This window comes from Panicum virgatum, chromosome 5N (assembly GCF_016808335.1).
Source record: "Panicum virgatum strain AP13 chromosome 5N, P.virgatum_v5, whole genome shotgun sequence".
NCBI lineage: Eukaryota > Viridiplantae > Streptophyta > Magnoliopsida > Poales > Poaceae > Panicum > Panicum virgatum.
This window is the reverse complement of record NC_053149.1, coordinates 23859828-23882485: the sequence shown is the minus strand read 5'-3', so window position 1 is coordinate 23882485 and position 22658 is coordinate 23859828. Positions and strand designations below refer to the sequence as shown.

General features: G+C 49.7%; 1 protein-coding gene and 1 long non-coding RNA gene across 4 annotated transcripts; both read left to right on the top strand.

The window, feature by feature from the left end:
• The first annotated feature begins 13919 nt into the window (after positions 1 to 13919).
• On the top strand, positions 13920 to 16898 carry LOC120675732. Its single transcript, XR_005675464.1, has 3 exons — positions 13920 to 14023; positions 14179 to 14407; positions 15000 to 16898. It is a non-coding gene; the product is annotated as an uncharacterized LOC120675732 (long non-coding RNA).
• Positions 16899 to 17703: 805 nt separating this feature from the next.
• On the top strand, positions 17704 to 22553 carry LOC120675731 (ubiquitin-like-specific protease ESD4). Of its 3 annotated transcripts, none has more exons than XM_039956936.1 (9): positions 17704 to 18582; positions 19311 to 19387; positions 19465 to 19558; positions 20617 to 20712; positions 21064 to 21150; positions 21226 to 21345; positions 21478 to 21581; positions 21797 to 21869; positions 21983 to 22553. In XM_039956936.1, exons 1-9 carry the CDS (start codon positions 17812 to 17814, stop codon positions 22043 to 22045), a joined length of 1485 nt encoding a protein of 494 aa, XP_039812870.1. In that variant the 5' UTR covers positions 17704 to 17811; the 3' UTR covers positions 22046 to 22553. The 3 variants fall into 3 exon arrangements, with proteins under 3 accessions (XP_039812870.1, XP_039812871.1, XP_039812872.1); XM_039956937.1 differs by having other exon boundaries at positions 17734 to 18582; positions 19314 to 19387; XM_039956938.1 differs by lacking the exon at positions 20617 to 20712 and having other exon boundaries at positions 17734 to 18582.
• The last annotated feature ends 105 nt before the right edge of the window (positions 22554 to 22658 follow it).

Below are 22658 nucleotides of genomic sequence, written 5' to 3'. Positions count from 1 at the left end.
CTCGCTCCGAACCCCCCTTGCGCAGCCCCAACGGCCAGCGCGCCCCCCACCTCCTCTCCGCCTCCGCCTCCTCTTTGTCCGCACGCCCCTGAGACCAGCATGCCTTCTTCCTCGATTTCGACGTCACCTCATGGTGAGGAGGGGAACAAGGAGGCCGAGGAGGAGGAAGGCCTCACACCCGGCGGTGGAAGGCGACACCGTAGACAGCAGCGCGAAAGGCGGCTGCCCCCCTACAAGGGACATGAAGCGTCCCCTCATTAGATAAGACTTAAATGTGATACAAACATCAGTCCCAGGAGGCTGATGACACATTTATTACATCATATGGTTCATCACCGTACAACTCTACGCGGTAATGGGCAGTTAAGCGCCACTATCGCGAGGATTACAACTAAAACCCACACAACTACATTAACTACGAAGAGGGGGTCATCAGAGTCTTGCGCCATGCGGAACTTCCTGCGGGTGACCCTAATCCACAGGCAAGGCTGGGTGCAGAACGAAACCTCTACTCGATGTCTTCGGGAATGAAGTCAGGATCTTCTTCTGTAAAAATTAAGAATGGGGTGAGTACAAACGTACTCAGCAAGTCCAACCACACCCACGGAGGGGGGTATAAACAGAATATAATGCACAGGGTAAATCAAGGATAAGGCTAGGGTTTACTTTGCGAAAAGCTAGATTTTATGCAGGGGTTCATTTGAAAGAAAGCATTTCCAAACCCAGTTTTTGAGTAGCACGTAGGGTTGATCCACACAGGATCCAGGTTTTAAGCTGCTACCGGACTCCTCATCCGCCGTAGCACACGGCACTACTGCTGGACACGTTTCCAAAAACAACTCACGCCAACCCATCCCAAAACAAACACAAGTTATGTGACCACACCGTAACTCGCCCAGTACCGTGGGCACGACTATTCGAATAGATTCTTAACTCTGCAGAGGTGTGCAACTTTACCCACAAGTGGGGTACCGCAACTCGATCACCTTAGTGTCGGTGCAGATCCCAACAAAGCCATTACCCACCTTAGCTAGACCTGACTAGCCATCACGGGATCACACAGAGCTAATCCCTTCTCCTTGATCACCCGTTGCTCTCGGCTCTCCTGATAGCTATCAGACTAACTAGTGGTGTTTATACCAAGCCGTTGCCCATTCAACGATCGAGTGGTTTGCACGATAGTGGAGTTAGGTGAGATGACACACCAACTCGGTCCTTAGTTGTGACAAGATGGATATCTCCCTTCCTTGCTCTGCCACACAGGCACGAGCACACCAATCGGCAAATCACACAGAAATGCCATCCATCCCGTCTAAACTCATCTTTCGAAAATTCCATATTTTTCCCTTCCCACACACGCACACATTTTCTTTATAAAACAAGTTGTATTGTGTATAAGGTCCTAAGCGTTCTAGCAGCAATTAACGTCCAAACAAAACACATTCTGACATTAATCTAGGTGGTCAAGGAATGGTTATAACAAATCAAGGGGTGACTATCCAACCATGTTTTCAGCAGGCAAAACATATGCAATTTTATAAAACAGACCAATAGGTTGTGTTTATAAAAACTAGGACAAAACATGCATCAAAGGGCGGGATTGAACTTGCCGTCTTCGAATCCTTCCGGGAGGTCCTGATCGAAGCACTGTCCTTCGAGTTCGAGGTCGCGGAACTGGTCCTCGTTCGACTGCTCGTAGTACTGCTCGTCGACGGGTTCTCCCTCATTCACACCGTGATCTACGACGTATACAAACAAGCACACAATCAAGAAAAAGAAATAAAAGCTTTATCGTTGAGCTCGATTCAGAAACAAGTAAAATATGGAGATAGGAGTAATATTTTAGGGCGGTTTCCTAATGGTATGGCCAAAACTATGTTAGGGGTAGCATGGTAAAGTTTCAGATCGATCGGGAGTTGTTTGGCACATGAAATGATAGGTTATATAAAGATTTAGGGGTTAAATAAGGAGTCAGGGAGCTATTTGTAATTATTTCTAAGAGTGGAAGAGCTTGATCGTAATTTCTAGAAGTATCTGGGACATACTGAAAAGGCGTAGGGGTTTATTTAAGATTAATTATATATGGTGGGAGGATTTGTTTGCTTAAAGGTAAAACAGGGAGGGTCTTTTTGGAAAAAGGGTTATAAAGGGTGGGGTTCTTTAGTAAATAGGGGAAAGGTGGGGGGGTTTGGGCAAAAAGCCCTTCTCTTTTCTCTCCCTACGCTGGAAAATAGGGGAGGGGGCGGCGCGGCGCCGGCGGCGCCCGAGCGACGTCCCTGGGGGCTCGGCGGCGGCCATGGGGAGGGGGAAAAGGGAGAGATGGCCTCGGGGAACCTGTTCCCCACCTTGATTTGGGTCGGGGCACGGCGATGAGGTCGGTCCACGGCGGCGGGCGGCGATGGCAACGGCGGCTCTAGGCGGCGGCGCTGCAAGACCGGAGAGGAGGGGCACGGGGGCGATGTTGCTTGTGGAGGTGGATGGCCGTGAGGAGCGCCTATTTATAGGTGTGGCGAGGCGGTGGAGGGGAGGGGCCGCATCGTTGGCGGTCCTATGAGTTCAGCGGGGCGCTTTAATGGCGTTCGGCCGGCTGTCCGTGTCGCGACGCGGCGTGCGGCGGTGGCGTGGGCGTCGAGGCCGTCGTCGAGCACGTGGTGGAGGGTGCGCGAGCTGTGCTCGCCGTGTGCGCGAGCGCCCAGGCGGTGTTGCTGTGCCATGCGGCGCGGCGTGGCGTGGCGCGTGGCCCACGTGCGTGCGCGTGGACAGGGCAGAGGAGCAGCGCGCGCGTACGGTCGGTGGTCATGGCGGTGCTGCGCGCGGCGAAACTCGCTCCGCGTGGCGGGGCCGGGCGCAAGCGGCGAGGCGCAGCGCTACCGGCGCTGGCCAGGAAGCAGAGTAGGGCAGCGACGAGCGGCGCGGCGGGTGGTGCGGCCACGCGGTGCGCATGCGCACCAGCGCGTCGAGGCGACGAGCGGCACGGCGGCTCAGCGAGGCGGGGCGTGCGGCGTGTCGCGGCGCGGCGTGCCGAGCGCGGCGAGCGCGTGCGCGGGCAGAGAGCGTGCACGGGCAGGCCGGGGGCGGTGCTGCGGCCCGGGAGCGCGCACGCGTGTGCGCGGGCAGGCCGGAGCGGGACGCGCGCACCGAGGCGAGGTCGGGGAGCCGGGCCGGGCGTGAGCGCAGGCCGAGCGGTGCTCGGACGCGTGCGGGAGCGGGGCAGAGGAGGGAGAAGGAGAAGGGAGGAGAAAGAAAAAGAAAAGAAAAGAAAAATGGAAAAAGAAAAGGGAAAAGAAAAAGAAAAAAGGAAAGAGAGAGAGAAAAAAGAAAAAGAGGGAGGGGGATCGCGTCGGGCGGTCGCGCGTGGCCGACAGGCAGCCGAGTGGCACGGGATGAGACGGCGGCGAGGAAAAGGAGGGAGGGTACGGGCGGTGGACGAAAAGGAAAGATGGAACGGCGATTGAAACCAGATGTTAGGACAGCAGAAATTTTGGGAGGGGATTAGGGTTTAGGGTTAATTGAGCTCAATGATCAAATAATTATTTTTAAAATTATTTTTAGTGTGTGATTTATTTGGTAAGTTTTTCAGGATGTCACAAACCTACCCCACTTAAAATGAATCTCGTCCTCGAGATTCGGCTGGCTCCTAAACAGATGGGGAAATTCTTTCTTCAGAGCGTCTTCACGTTCCCATGTTGCTTCTTCTACTCCATGTCTGCTCAACTGGACTCTGCAAATCTGTACTTCGGAGTTTCTTGTCCTCCTGGTGACTGTCCAAAATCTTGACCGGTATCCCTTGATATCGCAGGTCTGGCTGCAGATCTATCGCTTCTATTGGCACGTGTTCTGCCTTAGGTACTCTCAAACACCTTCTTAATTGCGAGACATGAAACACTAGGTGTATATCCGACATTTCTTCTGGTAGCTCCAGACGGTACGCTACTGCTCCGACTTTCTTCAGAACTTGGTACGGTCCAATGTACCGAGGGGCCAACTTTCCTTGTACTTGAAATCTTCGAGTTCCCCGAATAGGTGAAACCTTGAGATAAATGAAGTCTCCTGGGTTGAAGCTTATTTCTCGTCTTTTCTTGTCTGCATAGCTTTTCTGTCGAGATTCGGCTGCTTTCAGCTCTTCCCTAATCTCGGCAACTCTTTCTTCTGCTTCCTTTATGAGTGCGGGTCCGACTAGAGCACGTTCTCCAACTTTTGACCACATCAGGGGGGTTCTGCATTTTCTCCCGTAGAGAGCTTCGAACGGTGACATGACTAAACTCGCTTGATAACCGTTGTTGTATGAAAATTCTGCATAGGGTAAACTTTGCTCCCAATCCTTGCCATAGGTAAGGACACATGCTCTCAACATATCCTCCATGATCTGATTCACCCTTTCTGCCTGGCCATCCGTTTGTGGGTGATAGGCGGAGCTAAAATCCAATTTGGTGCCCATGGTTTTATGCAAACTTTTCCAAAACCTAGAGGTGAATTGAGTCCCTCTATCTGAAACAATTCTGCTAGGCACCCCATGTAACTTTACTATATTTTCTACATAAAGCTTGACCAGCTTTTCTCCACCATAATTGGTCCGCACAGGTATGAAGTGAGCCGCTTTAGTGAGTCGGTCCACTATTACCCATATGGAGTCATGTCCTTTCTGTGTTTTGGGCAAACCCACTACAAAGTCCATTCCTATCTCATCCCACTTCCAAACCGGAATGGGTAGGGGTTGCAACAGCCCTGCTGGCTTCTGGTGTTCGGCCATTATCCTTTGACAAGTGTCACAACGGGCGACAAACCATGCAATATCTGCCTTCATTCCATTCCGCCAATATTTTTGTCTTAAGTCCATATACATCTTGGTGGATCCTGGGTGGATGGAGTAGGCCAAGTTATGGGCTTCATCCATGATTAATTGCCGGAAGCCTCCTTTCTGGGGCACACAAATCCTATTTTTATACCATAACGTTCCTTTATCATCCACTCTAAAATCCGGTGCCTTATTTTCCCCAGTCTGCGTTCGGATTCCATCAAGTCCTTGTCCGAACTTTATGCCTTTTTAATTTTATCCTCCAGAGTGGGTTGAATGCTCATCTTGCAAATGGAACCTCGAGGAACAATGTGCACATTCAATCATGTCATTTCTTCCTGCAGATGGGCATCCTTGGGCCCATAAGATTTCCGGCTTAAGATATCTGCTACCACGTTAGCTTTGCCAGGGTGGTAATGAATTTCCAAATTATAGTCCTTAACCAATTTCAACCATCTTCTTTGCCTTAAGTTCAAATCCGGTTGGGTGAAGATATACTTCAAACTCTTATGGTCGGTGTAAATCTCACATTTATTTCCAATTAGATAATGTCTCCAAATCTTAAGGGCATGCACTACGGCTGCAAATTCTAAATCATGGGTTGGATAATTTTGCTCATGAGGCCTGAGTTGGCGGGAAGCGTATGGAACAACTTTCCCGTCTTGCATCAGTACACAACCCAATCCTTGTTGGGATGCATCACAATAGATGACAAAATCCCGATGAATGTCCGGTAGGGTCAGCACTGGGGCGGTCGTCAACCTATCCTTCAATTCTTGAAAACTTCTCTCACATGACTCTGTCCAGGTGAATTTCTTCTCCTTCTTGAGCAGCTCTGTCATGGGCCGGGTTATCTTGGAAAATCCTTCAATGAATCTCCGATAATATCCAGCTAATCCAAGAAAACTTCTGATTTCACTAACATTGATCGGTTGCTGCCAGTTGGAAACTGCTTCGACCTTCTCGGGGTCGACTGCTACTCCTTCGGCGGTTAGAATATGTCCAAGGAAAGCCACTTTCTCTAGCCAAAATTCACACTTGCTAAATTTTGCATAGAGTTTATTTGCTCTCAACTTTTCCAGAACTACCCTCAGGTGCTGCTCGTGCTCCTGGACACTCTTCGAGTAAATAAGTATGTCATCGATGAAGACTACGACAAACTTATCCAACTCATCCATAAACACCTTGTTCACGAGGTTCATGAAATAAGCAGGTGGATTAGTTAGTCCAAAAGACATCACGGTGAACTCAAACTACCCGTAACGGGTGACAAAAGCTGTCTTTGGGATGTCGCTTTCCCTAATCTTGAGCTGAAAATATCCTGACCTCAGATCAATTTTGGAGAAGTATTTGGCTCCTTTTAGCTGATCAAAAAGGTCATCAATCCTGGGGAGGGAGTACTTATTCTTGTTGGTAACTTTGTTCAGCGCCCGGTAATCTACACACAACCTCATACTCCCGTTCTTCTTCTTAACAAATAGGACTGGGGCTCCCAAGGCGACGAGCTTGGTCTGATGAAGCCAATTCGTTGTAGCTCTTCCAGCTGCTTCTTTAATTCTGCCAATTCGGAGGCTGCCATCCTATAGGGTCTCTTGGCTATAGGGGCGGTTCCAGGGACAAGGTCGATAACAAACTCTATATCCCTTTCTAGTGGCATCCCAGGAAGTTCTTCTGGGAAAACATCTGGGTACTCATTTACTACTGGGACTTCTTCCAAGGACTTGGTTTCCATGCTAAACACCATTGGGTCTGATCCACTTACCCGGGTATGGCAGGTCACTCGTACTCCTTCCGGGTTTGTTAGGTGTACCACCTTGTCAGTACAACCTATGAGACCATTGTGTCGGCTTAGCTAGTCCATTCCAAGGATCACGTCTATTCCCTTAGACTTAAGTACTACTAAGTCTGCTAAAAATTCTACCCCACTTAAATTGATCCTTACCCGTAGACAACCTAGTTGACACTTGATGTCACCTCCAGGCGTCCGGGTTAATAGGGGTGTTTTTAGTAGTACTGTAGGTATATTGTGCTTTTCCACAAAACTCAAGGATATGAACAAGTGTGATGCTCCAGAATCAAATAATACTATTGCAAGAGCTGAGCTGAATAGGTACTCACCGAGCACTACGCCCTGAACTCCTTGAGCCTCCTGCGTGTTGATGTGGTTGACGCAGGCTCGTCCAAATGACTGTTGGGGCAGCCTCATCTGCTAGATGTTATTGTTGGTGTTGTTGTTGTTGTGGATGGGCACTCGGTTGGCACCTGACAGAACTGGCCTTGGTCCATTCACCGTGTTGGAGAAGGCTGATGTAGCAGGCTTGTTCTTGGCATATGGGCAGTTGGCAATGAAATGTCCTGTCTCACGGCAGTTGAAACAAACCCTAGCATTGTTGTTGTTGGTGGTGACTTGGCTTGCGTTGCTCTGCGGGGCCCTCATGGTGTTCTGGCTCCTGAACTGTGTGTTAGGGGCCTGTGGGCCTGTCACCTGAGACTGAGTCCTGAACTGCATTGGGGCCTGGGATCTTGGTGTAGTGTAGTTGAAGCTTCTTGGTTTCTGGAAGTGATCCTGCTGGCGGGACTTGCTTTCCAGAAACTTGCGCTTGTTATCCTTCCTTTCTTCAATTTTGGCCCTTTCTATAAGAATCGCCTTGTTCATTAGTGTATTGAAGCCAGGGTAGATCTGAGGGGTAAGCAAGGTCCGGAGTTCTGGGTTTAGTCCCTTCTTGAACATGTTCTGCTTCTTTTCATCATCGTTCACCTCCTCTGGTGCATAACGGGCCAACTCCATGAACTGATGGGTCTACTCTTCCACCGACATGCTTCCTTGATGTAGTGCGCGGAACTCATCCGCCTTGCACTTCATGGTGGCCAAGGGAATATGATATCGACGGAACTCCTTCACAAACTCTTTCCATGTGATAGTGGAGGCATCTTCGGCAGCGGCACAGTAATTTTCCCACCAGGCTAAGGCAGTCCCGGTGAGTTGGTGAGCTGCCAGAAGGACTTTGTCTCGGTCCTGGCACTCGAATGGCTCGAGCTTCTTCTGAGTTACACGTAGCCAGTCATCTGCATCCAACGGGTTGCTAGATCCGGCAAAGGTGGGTGGCTTGGTCCTCAGAAAAGCTGTCAGCTTGTCATTCATGGTTTGCTCTTGAGGCCACTTGTTTACGAGGGCATTGGCCAGTGTTTCTAGCATGAGGGTCTGGTTGTGGATTATCTAGGCCAGGTCCCCGAGGGGTGGTGGTGGTGGCAATGGCCCTTCTACTTGGTTTTCTCCTCTGTCCTGGCTCACTTCCTGTTCTTCCTGAGGAGGGTTCTGCCTATTAGGCTATGCTCCTGCATCAGCGGCTGCAGGGTTCCAGATGTGGGAGGCCCTCGTAACGCTTCAGGAAGCCATCTGTAGATTGGGTAGAGTTTTTGTGAGATTGGGATTAAGTGATGTCTAAGTTGTTTAATTCGTATTTTTGAAAAGTCAGAATCTACCTTCTGCTGATAAGCACACAACTAACAAGCACACAAAACATAGCAAACAACAAGCACACATAACTTTATTACCGCAAGGGAGGCAACACGGGGCAAGACCAAAACGCATACTACATGTCTGGGTACAGGTTCACACTTAAGTTTACAACTTAAACCAAAGGGGCTTGGGGGTGCAACACCATGATGGCATCGTTCATTCTACTCACGGGATGAGCCTTCTTCTGGGGCGGAGTGTGCTTCCAGGGGAACAGACAACTCGCCGTCTTCTAGGTTTCCATTTTCCAGGGGTTGCGTAGCAGCTTCTCTTTCATCGGCGGCAGTAGACCTTTCAGGGTTCTCGGGTGGGGCTTGTGGGGCTATCACGAGTGGTCCCCATCCTATGACGGGTGTCCCGAGTAGAACATGGTCTTCCCCAATTGCCGGGACTGGGGTTCCACTTCTGGTCCATTCTTGCATACGCCGGTCTCGGGCTTGCCTGAGGCTCTCCTGAGCAACCGCTTCGCTGCTGACCGCGGCTGCGGCTCTTGCCTCGGCTTGGGCTGCTCGTATCTATTGCAGTCTCACCGCGAGCTCTGCTTGCTCGGCTCGATGGGTCTGCTCCCTCAGAATGTTAGCTTGCTCATCAAAGAGCTGATCCAAGGAGGCTAGGTAAGTAGCCACTTGGTACAGAGGGTCTTCTTCATGGCGGCGTCGTTCCAGACTTCTCATGCGTGCTTCCCAAACTGGGGTTCTGATGGCCGGCAGAAAGAACCTCATTGGTGTGGAGGCGAGGTGTCTTTCAAAAATCCGGCATAGATAACAGAGCGTCTTCCTGACGGCCAAGGGATAGGTGTCTTGGTCCCTAAATCCCGTAGCGGTCACTTGTCATGGCTGGATGTCGGGGTAGCGGTCACTCCTGGCGATGACCAAGATCACCCTGCAGCGGAGGGTACCATGGTGCTCGTACTCTCTGCTGCAGTACCTTGGGCGTTCCGTAACACAAAGGCTTTCCAGGGCATTGATCAAAAGGCTGAGGAAACTAGGTGTAGCTTGGCAATTGCCCTGGTTCCAACCTTCCTCAGCCATCTGAAAAAAAATATAGGGTGAACAAATGTTGCACGAGTATTTGGATACCAAAGGGAACAGATGGTACTTATTATTTTAACATGGAGGGGTACAGTTTTCATGGATACATGGCTATTAGGATAGGGTTCTAGTTCGGAGTGCTACTCCTATCATGGGGACTCTTCCTTGATCCTGACAGGGCGCTTCTTTGGTGGAAGGCACTGATCCATCCCATCACCTTCATTCTGAGTACCCTTATCCCAATGGGTTTCTTTGGGTTCTTCCTCTTCAGTCTGAGTGCCTCTATCCCAATGGGTTTCTTCGGGTTCTTCGTCTATCCACCCGCCTATTCCTCTGCGAGCCTCGTATTCTTGCATTTGGGCTTGGAGAGTGGCTAGGGAATACTCAGCGCGTGCGGCTCTTGTCCGTTGTTCCTCCAGTTTTTGGGTTGCCTTCTCTGCCTTGTGGATCTGTTGCTTCAATTGTGCCGCTTGCTCATGGTAAAGTTCATCCAGGCCGGTGAGGTAGATGGATAGGTGAGAGACCATATCTTCCAGGTCTTCTTCTTCTCTTCCGAGTCCTCACATCCGAGCAATCCATGAGCATCCTCTCCCTTCAGTGGGCGGGGAAAATCCCATAGGAGTCCGCTGAAGGTGGTGCTTGTAGATCACACGTAGACGTCGTAGGGCTTTTTGAGCGGCTTTTCAGTAGGTGTCAGAGAAACGAAATCCAGTGGTGGAGATGAACCAGGGATCCACATCAGGGTAGCGGGTGCTCTTTCCCATGAAAATCATTACGTCGCACCGAAGAGTGCCCCTGGAGTCGTACTCTCGGTAGACGTACTCCGGTGGGTCCACCACTCCAATGCGTTCCAGGCTGAGTATCAATAACTTAGGAAGGCCGGGCTCTGCGTGATAGATTCCGCCAATCCATCCATTGTCAGCCATCTGGAACAGGGCAAGAACTAGTGGTGAGTGTTTGTGTGAAAGAAGGATTAAGGAAGAAAAAGTCCTAGTGTGAAAAGGGCCTGAAAAAGGGTTTCGCTCCTAGGGTCACGTCCTACGGCCAACCTACGGCTCTTATACCACCTGAAGCGTCCCCTCATAAGAGAAGGCTTAAATGTGATACAAACATCAGTCCCAAGAGGCTGATGACATATTTATTACATCAGATGATTCATCACTGTACAACTCTACGCGGTAATGGGCAGTGAAGCACCACTATCGCGAGGATTACAACTAAAACCCACACAACTACATTAACTACGAAGAGGGGGTCGTCAGAGTCTTGCGCCATGCGAAACTTCCTGCGGGTGACCCTAATCCACAGGCAAGGCTGGGTGCAGGACGAAACCTCTACTCGACGTCTTCGGGAACGAAGTCAGGATCTTCTTCTGTAAAAATTAAGAATGGGATGAGTACAAACATACTCAGCAAGTCCAACCACACCCACGGAGGGGGTATAAACAGAATATAATGCACAGAGTAAATCAAGGATAAGGCCCGTTTACTTTGCGAAAAGTTAGATTTTATGCAGGGGTTCATTTGAAAGAAAGCATTTCCAAAACCAGTTTTTGAGTAACACGTAGGGTTGATCCACACAGGATCCAGGTTTTAAGCTACTACCGGACTCCTCATCCGCCGTAGCACACGGCACTACTGCCGGACACGTTTCCAAAAACAACTCACGCCAACCCATCCCAAAATAAACACTAGTTATGTGACCACACCGTAACTCGCCCAGTACTGTGGGCACGGCTATTCGAATAGATTCTTAACTCTGCAGAGGTGTGCAACTTTACCCACAAGCGAGGTACCGCAACTCGATCACCTTAGTGTCGGTGCAGATCCCAACAAAGTCATTACCCACCTTAGCTAGACCTGACTAGCCATCACGGGATCCACCAAGGGGTCATTGACCTATCACAAAGGTTGTAACCGGGGCATAAGTCACACAGAGTTAATCCCTTCTCCTTGATCACCCGTTGCTCTCGGCTCTCCTGATGGCTATCAGACTAATTAGTGGGGTTTATGCCAAGCCGTTGCCCATTCAACGGTCGAGTGGCTTGCACGATAGTGGAGTTAGGTGAGATGACACACCAACTCGGTCCTTAGTTGTGACAAGATGGATATCTCCCTTCCTTGCTCTGCCACACAGGCACGAGCACACCAATCGGCAAATCACACAGAAATGCCATCCATCCCGTCTAAACTCATCTTTCGAAAATTCCACATTTTTCTCTTCCCACACACGCACACATTTTCTTTATAAAGCAAGTTGTATTGTGTATAAGGTCCTAAGCGTTCTAGCAGCGATTAACGTCCAAACAAAAAACATTCAGACATTAATCTAGGTGGTCAAGGAATGGTTATAACAAATCAAGGGGTGGCTATCCAACCATGTTTTCAGTAGGCAAAACATATGCAATTTTATAAAACAGGCCAATAGGTTATGTTTATAAAAACTAGAACAAAACATGCATCAAAGGGCGGGATTGAACTTGCCATCTTCGAATCCTTCCGGGAGGTCCTTATCGAAGCACTGTCCTTTGGGTTCGAGGTCGCGGAACTGGTCCTCGTTCGACTGCTCGCAGTACTGCTCGTCTACGGGTTCGCCCTCGTTCACACCATGATCTACGACGTATACAAACAAGCACCCAATCAAGAAAAAGAAATAAAAGCTTTATCGTTGAGCTCGATTCAGAAACAAGTAAGACATGGAGATAGGAGTAATATTTTAGGGCGGTTTCCTAATGGCATGGCCAAAACTATGTTAGGGGTAGCATGGTAATGTTTCAGATCGATCGGGAGTTGTTTGGCACATGAAATGATTGGTTATATAAAAGTTTAGGGGTTAAATAAGGAGTCAGGGACCTATTTGTAATTATTTCTAAGAGTGGAAGGGCTTGATCGTAATTTCTAGAAGTATCCGGGACATACTGAAAAGGCGCAGGGGTTTATTTAAGATTAATTATATATGGTGGGAGGGTTTGTTTGCAAAAAGGTAAAACAGGGAGGGTCTTTTTGGAAAAAGGGTTATAAATGGTGGGGTTCTTTAGTAAATAGGGGAAAGGTGGGGTTTTTTTTGGGCAAAAAGCCCTTCTCTTTCCTCTCCCCATGCTGGAAAATAGGGGAGGGGGCGGTGCGTCGCCGGCGGCGCCAGAGCGGCGGACCTGGGGGCTCGGCGGCGGCCATGGGGAGGGGGAAAGGGAGAGAGGGCCTCGGGGAACCTGTTCCCCACCTTGATTTGGGTCGGGGCGCAGCGAGGAGGTCGAACCACGGCAGCTGGCGGCGGGCGGCAATGGCCACGACGGCTCTAGGCGGCGGCGCTGCAAGACCGGAGAGGAGGGGCATGGGGGCGATGTTGCTTGTGGAGGTGGATGTCCGCGAGGAGCGCCTATTTATAGGCGTGGCAAGGCGGTGGAGGGGAGGGGCCGCGTCGGTGGCGGTCCGACGGGTTCGGCGGGGCGCTTTAATGGCGTTCGGCCGGCTGTCCGTGTCGCGACGCGGCGTGCGGCGGTGGCGTGGGCATCGAGGCCGTCGTCGAACACGTGGTGGAGGGGGCACGAGCTGTGCTCACCGTGTGCGCGAGCGCCCAGGCGGCGTTGCTGTGCCGTGCGGCGCGGCGCAGCGTGGTGCTTGGCCCACGTGCGCGCGCGTGGACAGGGCAGAGGAGCAGCGCGCGCGTACGGCCGGCGGTGATGGCGGTGCTGCGCGCGGCGAAGCTCGCTCCGCATGGCGGGGCCGGGCGCAAGCGGTGAGGCGCAGCGCTACCGGCGTGCGCGTGCGCGTGCGTGCGCCGGTGCTGGCCAGGAAACAGAGCAGGGTAGCGACGAGCGACGCGGCGGGCGATGCGGCCGCGCGGTGCGCGTGCACACCCGCGCGTCGAGGCGGCGAGCGGCACAGCGGCTCAGCGAGGCGGGGCGTGCGACGTGTCGCGGCGCGGCGTGCCGAGCGCAGGCAGAGTGCGTGCGCGGGCAGGCCGGGGGCGGTGCTGCGGCCCGGGAGCGCGCACGCGTGTGCGCGGGCAGGCCGGAGCGGGACGCGCGCGCCGGGGCGAGGTCGGGGAGCCGGGCCGGGCGTGAGCGCGGGCCGAGCGGCGCTCGGACGCGTGCGGGAGCGAGGCCGAGGAGGGAGAAGGAGAAGGGAGGAGAAAGAAAAAGAAAAATGGAAAAAGAAAAGGGAAAAGAAAAAGAAAAAGAAAAAGGGAAAGAGAGAGAAAAAGAAAAAAAAGGAGGGGGATCGCGCCGGCACCGATCGCGGCGGACGGTCGCGCGTGGCCGAAAGGCAGCCGAGCGGCGCGGGATGAGACGGCAGCGAGGAAAAGGAGGGAGGGTATGGGCGGCGGAAGAAAAGGAAAGATGGAACGGCGATTGAAACCAGATGTCAGGACAGCAGAAATTTTAGGAGGGGATTAGGGTTTAGAGTTAATTGAGCTCCACGATAAAATAATTATTTTTAAAATTATTTTTAGCGTGTGATTTATTTGGTAAGTTTTTCGGGATGTCACAGGACAGGGGCCCGCCACATCGGTCGCGGGCGGCATTGCCGAAAGCGGGTTCTTTTGCTGCTACCTTCTTCGATTGCTGTGCCCGTGCAGCAAGAGTCGCGCCTACATCGGCTTCACGGTGAACCCGCGGCGGATGTTTGGATTGCCTCTTCTTGCTGGTGGTGGTGGCTGCCGCGCTCGCTGGCCGCTTAGGTGAGTAGCACCACTCGCCCCTCCCCCGCGTTCTTGCGCTAGTTCTTCACGGCGGTGCCGCTATGGATTTATTTTCTTCTCTTGGTTTGTTTCTAGACAATCTTTCTGAAAATTGTTTCTTACCATGTACTCTATGTGGCGATTGGATTTGAAAGACGGCGTGTGTGCCTCTCAGACCTGGGGGACAGCAGACAGCGCGATGCAGAAGATGCTCGACTACGCGTATGGCGACGGCGCCGATTGGAAGCCCATCCTGCAGAACAGGCCCTTGAATTTGTCTGCCACCGCTCTATCAAGGACGTGGCTGCTGCCGGCCTCCCCTGAAGGCCGCAAGGCGCAAGCGCTGCCCCCGCCACACGGTTGCCACCCACTCCAGCATCCCAGGTGCGCCGATGCCTCCGTTCCAATTGTTTTAGCATAATATTCACTGTTTTCAGGTAAAGTCCTTGATCCATCAGCAGTTCCCCATTTTGTGTAATCATGTTTGCAGAGTATGCATGAATCAAAACCTACTCTGCATGTAGGATTGGAAATCTGATTACTTTACGGTAACTAATGAGAATCCTTGCAACACTACCTACAAAAATTACATTCAAGATTCAGTGGAGGAAGCAATAGATCATTAGTTCTTAAAAGGGTAAAGAATCTATTAAGTCATATTTGGTCTGAAGTGTTTCTAGAAACAGCTTGCATGGAAGAGCAACTCATGATTGACGAATGACATTCACCAGTTGGTTTAGATCAAGAAATTGATATATTTGAGTTTCAGAAAGTTGAATGCTTCCTTCTGAATTTGAGCTAACATTATTTCATTTATCTGGCATCTATTTATATATCTTGGCATCATGTATGCATGTTTAGCTTGTGTCTATAGTACATATAGTTGTTCAATTTTAGATTAAAACTTGTTTTGCCTACAATTTAGTTTCTAAGTTTTGGAATTTTGTCCGCATGCATCTGCACTGCCTCCAATCAGATGGGCTCCATCTACCTCAGGTACGTTTTTTTAGTTTTCTTATTAGGTTTTTGGCTCAGCAGCAAATTCCTAATCTATTTGTCAGTTTTAGTTTGTAGATCAAAAAGCAGCAGCCCATTGATTTATTCTGATTTGGAGGCCAAGCCGCTCCACCACGTGGCCACGGTCTTGATGCCCCCTTGCGGCGTGGGCGCGGCCTTTGAACCATAGGTTTTCTTTTGCCCCCTTTTGCTGTGTGGCCGCCGTAAATGGTGAACCGTTTTAGTGTTCAACTATTGGCGCTGGAATCGCCGCCATGAAGTCGGCCCCCGCACGCCGCCGCCTCTCGCTGTCGTGGAGTCGGCCTGCTCACACTCCGTCGGGCCGCCGCTTGCCGCCGAGGATTCGGATCGGAGCCCTGCTCGGTGTTCAACTCCTTGGTGGCGGCGGCCCCCTGGACCTATGGCCCCGTACAGCCGTACCGACCTGCAGTGCCTCGAGTTGGAGAGTTCGCTGCAGCTAATGGCCTCGGTGCAGGTGATGGAGATCCCGTTGAAGCTTGACGACGAGCAGGCTAGCCTACTGGATCCTCTGCTCCTTCACCACGCTCATGAAGATAGTGCTCGAGTCCCTCATCTACTGGTCCGTTCAGACTAATGATTTCATCCAAGATCTTGGCTAAATGCTCTTGTCGCCCTTTCTCACGGTTGTAGAGGTAGCCTGTAGGTGGTGACAGTCCTGTTTTGTGCCATTGTAACCCTCTACGTTCGGTAAAGGGGTAAGAGGTTCATAAAAGACAAAATTGGCCAGGGGATACGAAAAAACGTGGCTTTTGCCACAGACCACTAAAAAAGAGTGTCTTTGCCACAGATCATTACAATTCAGTGGTAATTAGGTGCTGGACATTATGGCTCATATAATAATATATTTAGCTCAAAGAGGTATGAACATTATTATAAAAGACAATTATACCCTTACCCCTTCACATGCACATTTGAGTTTGAGCAATATAAAAAGGCCAATATAATAGATTTTTCATTAGATATTTTAGCATGCAGGTCACAAAATACATAATAGCAGGTTCAGCCACATTTGGCTATAGAATTCACCCTTACAACACAACATGGTGAAAGAAAAAGGACTTAGAAGTCCAGCAAACCAAAACACATGTTTGAGTCACATCTGGCTAACCTGATAGTAGCAAGTGCCCATATTAAAATGCCACAACCGAAAAACAACATACTACATAACCTACATTTTAATTTTTTTGGACCTAACTACCTTCAACTACTTTGTCTTTCCCTGTCATCGACACGCACTGGAGATAGAGCTGAGCAGGTAATGGGCTCTATGGAGCCTTCATATTCTAGCATCCTGTTGCGGCTGGAAAATAGATACAAAAGCAAGTCAACTAACTGAAATAAAGATGACAAGAAAAAAGACATAAAGATTTAAGGAGTTATACCCCCTTGTCATCGGGCTAGGTGTTTGGACAGGAGAGATGGTTGTACTTGGCATGGATGGCTCCTGCTGTAACCTTTTTGACATGAGATTGTAGTAACAGATTTTTTTTAATGTTTGCAAATGCAGTTGTACCTTCTTGTCACAGGGCTTGATGTGGAAACAGAAGAAATAAGTCTAGCTGGTGTAGCACTATAAATTGATTAGATTCAAATTAGTGGACTGCTATGTACTCAAGTCTCCTGAAAATTTGAGGGGAAAGTTTATAATGGTTCAGCAGGTGATGTCTATTCTTGTGGTGGATCAGCACCACATGATGGCACTATAGTGATATTTTTCTTGCCTCGCTTTCTCTTTGGCTCTGGAGGGGCAGGTGGTGGTGCATCGGAATCATAAACATACTCATTGCAAGTTTTTGCCATATGTCCAAGTTGTTTGCAGCTTGTGCATCTTGTAGTTCTCCTTCCATTGCCACCTTCTGCAACTGATTTGTATCTTCTCTCCCTTGGTCGGCCAGCTGCCCATTTTAGAGTGGGAGGCCACAATTTGAACCCAGGGTCCACTTGAGGCCATCTGTCATTGGCTTCGCAGATTTTTCATAGGCTTTCTTGAACTTTGCAACAGAGTAGTAATCATGAACATAGTCTTCTATATTATAACCTCGAATTTAGGTGATAATGCATAGAGCATGTGTACATGGTAGACCAGTAACTTGACAGGGTCTACAGGTGCATGTTCTCTCCTGAAGATCAACAATATGCCTCCAATAGATTAGATTCCTAGTCACACCTTCAACTTCACCAAATATTTCAGCATGTGTACCACCGTCTTTGTATGAATACCTCCACATATATTTCAGTCCCCTGCTTCTTAAATTGAGGTCCTTCATGATGTTAGGTAGTATCTTGCCTTCAAGCTTTCTAGCAAATATCCAAAGCTATGGAACAATTTTTCCAAAACTGTTTAGCAAAGCTATTGCAAGATTTATCAAAGAATCAGCTATGGGAGCTCTTCCAAAGCGCACTAAGTGGAACCTCATGGATCTTTTGGTCTTAATTAACTTCATGGGGTTTTCCTCCATGGCATGGCGCCAGCAGCTCCACCGAGTCCCCAGCCACCAGCAGCGTTCCAAATCCAATCTCATCGTTGGTTCATCATCCTCCATCACAACGCTCTCCTCCTTTCCCGCCACTGACGGACACACACACAACGTACCACATCGGCCGCAAACAAATGAATCACGATTAAAAAATGGAACCAAAAATCGAGGAGGAAAATAAATAAAGTAAAAATAAACCGCTTTCTCTCGGCCCGCTCGGTCGTGCTAGCTCGGGCGCCCGATCCGTCGCTAGGGTTTCCACCGCCGCCTGCGATGGGCGCCCTCACCGACAGCCGCAAGCGCATCACCGCCGACCACCGCCTCCCCATCCCCTCCTTCCCGCCGCCGTCCCCTCCCCCTGCCTCCAAGAGGCCCAAGCTCGCGCAGCTCCCCTCCTCCCTGGATCCTTCCACCTCCGCCTCCCCGCCGCCCAACCCCTCTCCCCAAATCATCCACGCCGCCGCCGCCGCCGCGTCCACCTCGACCACGCCGGTCCCTTCCTCCTCCTGCAACCCCGCCTCCTCCCCGCTCCCGAACAGGCGCCGCCTCCCGCCGCCACCGCCATTCAAGCGCCCGATCCACGGACCCCAGCGCGTCCTCTGCGCCTTCCGCTTCGACGGACCTGCACGGCCCCACGCCGCGGGCCCGTCGTGGTCCTCGCCATCCTCGCCCCCGCCGCCCCAACCCCGGTCGCTCGGACTCGAGCAGTACGTCGAGCTCGTCAACAGCGTCTCCCACCCCGCACCGCCGACTCCCACCGCCATCCCCGATGCAGTGCGGGAGAAAGAGGCGGTGCCCCTCGAGGTGGTCGCCGTCGAGGAGGACGGAGATGATAGGAAGCAGCAGGACGACGAGGAGGAGGTGGTGAGGGGGTGCGTGGTGGTGAGGAGGGGGCCGCTGTACAAGGAGCTGTATGAGGCGTCCAGCCGGAAGCGGGATGCCAAGCTCAAGACACTCGAGTTCGAGGTGAGGCTCGCCGAGGAGGGCCGCCTTGGCCTTGAGCGCCTCGCGGAAGTCCTCCCTCGGATTTCTCCTAAGGAGGAGGTACGGCTTTCCTGGATTCCTTTCTCTATGGTTTTTTTTTCATGAGCAGAGTCTGTGGAACAAGGTGGTCCTGCTGACTGAATTGAACTGCGCTTAACTGAAAAGTTAATTGGAATGTTGAACTGAACTACCATTTTGGAGAATGCATGTGCTTGCTACTCTAAGGACCTACATTTCATACTGTAATGGAACACCATATCAGTGGTTGATAATTGATATTTATGAGGACAGGATTGTCTTTAATAGTTGCTCTCTCTCTCTCTCTCTCTCTCTCTCTCTCTCTCTCTCTCTCTCTCTCTCTCTCTCCTCTCTCTCTCCCTCTCTCTCTCCCTCTCTCTCTCCCTCTCTCTCTCCCTCTCTCTCTCCCTCTCTCTCTCTCCCTCTCTCTCTCCTTTTTTTTGTTTAGTCGTGATAACAGAAAATTTATCTTTGTATATATATGTTGGACTAGATATTTCTGTATCCATCTATAATTTTGTGTAAAATTTTGTTCCTTGTTACTCGCGTGTTACAGAAAGATAAGGGGGGCCTACCAAAGGATTTTCTGGTTATTATGGTTCAGAGCGTTTCTTTGTGTATAATCTGTGCCTTTTTGCAATCCCCTTGAAAAAGTATAGATGGATAAAAAATATTATGTTGTTCCTGAAGATTAAACTGCACTTAAAGATAAATCAGACCATGACATATTTTTTGGAATTGAACATTTAGTAACATAATGCTCCTTTCAGGAGGTGCCTGAACCTTTTGTTCCTCTTACGGATGAGGATGAAGAAATTGTTCGTGAGGCTCTTCATGGCAGAAACAGGTTTGATTCTTATCTTCTGTCAGGTGATGCAGAAATGCCTACATGGCTAGCTGTATCTAAAATAGTCCTTTTTACAGCCGTGAGAGATTAGCAGTACATGAACCTTCAAACATTGTGATAACAAGGGAGATCTTGCAGTGCTTGAATAACCAAGAATGGCTAAATGATGAGGTATTTTCTTGCTTTTGTCACCCTTTTTCTGGAATTTAGCATATAGTATAGAATATCGGTATATGAGCATGTGTTTGGCTCTGGCACCATGTGGGTTGGGTTGGGTCCATCCCTATTTTGGAGTGAACCCATTTCGTGTTTGGTTTAGGATAGGTTCAACTGAGTTTTTTGTTTGGTTTGAGGGATGAGGTGAGTAGAATGGATGGCAATTTGACACCGTTAGCAGTGGGGCCCATCTATCATTGATGGGACCCACATGTCATCCATTGTCGGTTCTTCTTCCTTGGGTGCACATGCTGCCGTGCTGCGCTGCTCGTGCTGCCTCCTGCTCGCTCTTCCATGGAGGAGGCCTGAGGTGTCGCGTCTGCCCTCGTCCGCCCATCGAGCCTCCTCGATTACGCCGCCATCCATCCCTGCCTCCACGTGGATGCCCGCCTCTCCCTCCAGCTCCTCTTCGCGCTGCTGCTCGCCCGGCCGACCGCACCTCGAGCCGCTGCCGCCTACCTCTTGCGCCAACCTCCACCCGCGACTTGCGGGACTCCGTATGCCGATGTCGGCTGGCCCTGCACCAACCTCCGCCCGCGCCTGCGCTGGCCAACGCCCACCACTACGCCTGTGGTGCTGCCCTATGTCGGCCAACGCCCACTGCTGTTGGCCCCAGCGCCGGCCTCGTCCCGCCGTTGCCCTTGCGTCGGCCGCTGCTGGCCCCTACGCTGGCCTTCGCCTGGCGCTCGGGTGTGCAAGCTTCGACGCTGGCCTCCGCTCCGCGGCCGCCCTCGCCCTCATCCTTGCCTGCCGGTCGTGTGTTTGCTCCTTCAGCTTTTCACGAGAGATGGCAACGTGATGGAGAGAAGTGGGTTGAGATGGTCCCTTCATTTTGGAGGAATGAGATGAACCCGCTTCTAAGGAGAATATTCTCTTCTAGGGATGAACCCAACCCACCAGTCTTCCAACCAAACATCTCCAAAACTAGGTCCAACCCATCCCAACCCACTTGAACCCTCCAACCAAACACATGCTAATGGTTGCAATATTTTTTCTTTCGCATCTACTTTCAGGTTATCAATTTGTATCTTGATCTGCTTAAAGCGAGGGAACTAAGACAACCTAGCAAGTTTTTAAGATGCCATTTCTTCAACACCTTTTTCTACAAGGTCTGTTACTATATCCAATGTCTTGGAACTTTATTTACCTTTTGTTGCGGCAATTATTTGCTTATTTTTCCTTGATCCTAAATAACTAGCATTATCCTACACAAATGACCAATAAGAAAGATATGCCACTACCAGATGCATACTTCCTAATATTATGATAAGATATCCTGTCGAAACAGCTAAGCTGCTTCATACATGTCTTTACCCCAATTATGCAATCAAATTTCCTATATAGTGCCATTTGTCTTGTTGCATTCATTAACATATTTTGTTGTGACGAACAATGAGTTGTCTTTGAGCACCGTTTTACATTTGTTTTAACTCATAACTAATCCCATTTGCTATTTTCAGCTGATTTCTGGTGGATATGACTATAAAGCTGTTAGAAGATGGACAACAAAAAGGAAGTTAGGGTACAGTCTAATTGAGTGTGACAAGGTACTTTTGGGTTCTCTTTTTAGGTTTATATCCTACTGTTTGCATTTAACCAAAACTTGTTATAACTGTGTCCAGATATTTGTTCCCATACACAAGGAAGTCCATTGGTGTTTAGCAGTCATCAACATAAAGGACAAAAAGTTTCAATATCTGGATTCACTTGGCAGCATGGACATGAAGGTCTTGAGAATTTTGGTTAGTGTTATTTTCTAATTTCCAGTATTAATGTTGCTGCATTTCTGCCCTTCCAGCATTCACGTTTTTTTTAAGAATCTGTTCAATGCCAGTTATTTTGTGATTCTATTTTTGTTTTCGATTCTTTACCAGGCCAGGTATTTTGTGGATGAGGTGAAAGACAAAAGTGGCCAACACATCGATGCCCTTTCATGGAAACAGGAAGGTGTCAAAAACCTTCCTTTGCAGGAGAATGGGTAATTGCCCTCGTCTTTGTTCGTGGCATGGTTATTATTTTTGTTTCTGCTTGTTCCTACAGTAATGGGTGTGCAAACAATGAATTTCTTTTTGGTAAAAAAGGTGGGTACTGTTACCACCTTGTCCCTGTGAAACTGAGAACACTAGTTTCTTACAGCACTATTCCTACTTGTTTTAAAGTTTTCCTAATGTATTGAGTCCTCTGCCACTGTAGATGGGATTGCGGTATGTTCATGCTGAAATACATAGACTTCTACAGCGGAAATATGGACCTTATTTTTGGACAGGTGGTCTCTCGTTTCCCCCACCAATGGATGTCGCGTATCTGCAAAAGTTGAAACAAGATTGGATATTACATGATAGAATACCTAAAATGTTATTTGAAACTTTTTTTTTGTAGAAGCACATGCGGTACTTCCGCAAGAGGACAGCAAAGGAAATTCTGAATTTGAGGGCTGAATAAATCATGGAGGACATCATAGGTCATTAAGGCCTGGTTCGGATATTTATGGTTGGCTGTGGCATCGGAAAGGTGTAGTGCTGAATCCAAGGATTTCCACAGTTGTCTGATTTCTCAGTGGCACCATGCAATGGTCAAGCAGCACTGCAGCAGGGTGGAGAGCCAGGTAACTACGGCTTCAGATTGAATTCGGCATGACTGGGATGCTGTATGGTTCTGCTAGGGTGGATGGAGTCTTTTTGGCTGGGTTAGATTGCATTTAGTTGAGAGACAGGGATGTATGGCTTACTTGAATTATATATAATATGAGCGGACCTCGAGCAGTGTGCTGCTATAAGCGAGCAAATCCACATTTGTAGGGCTGTATGGCTTTGCAGCAGCGAGTTTTGTGTAATGATCCGTTTCTTTTTTTTTCCTTGAATTTTTTTAATGGTGCATATCTGAATTCTGAAATGGCAGCCCTGCCAGTTTTCTTTATCAATAAATGAGGTCAAGTGTAAGTTTCATTGAACTCCGGGTCTTTAGGCTAGGCGTGGTAGTTTTGCTGTTTTTTTTTCTTGAAATGGTAGTCAATTGTTATTTTTGCATGGTACTTTGGTTCTAGAACCAGCAGTCC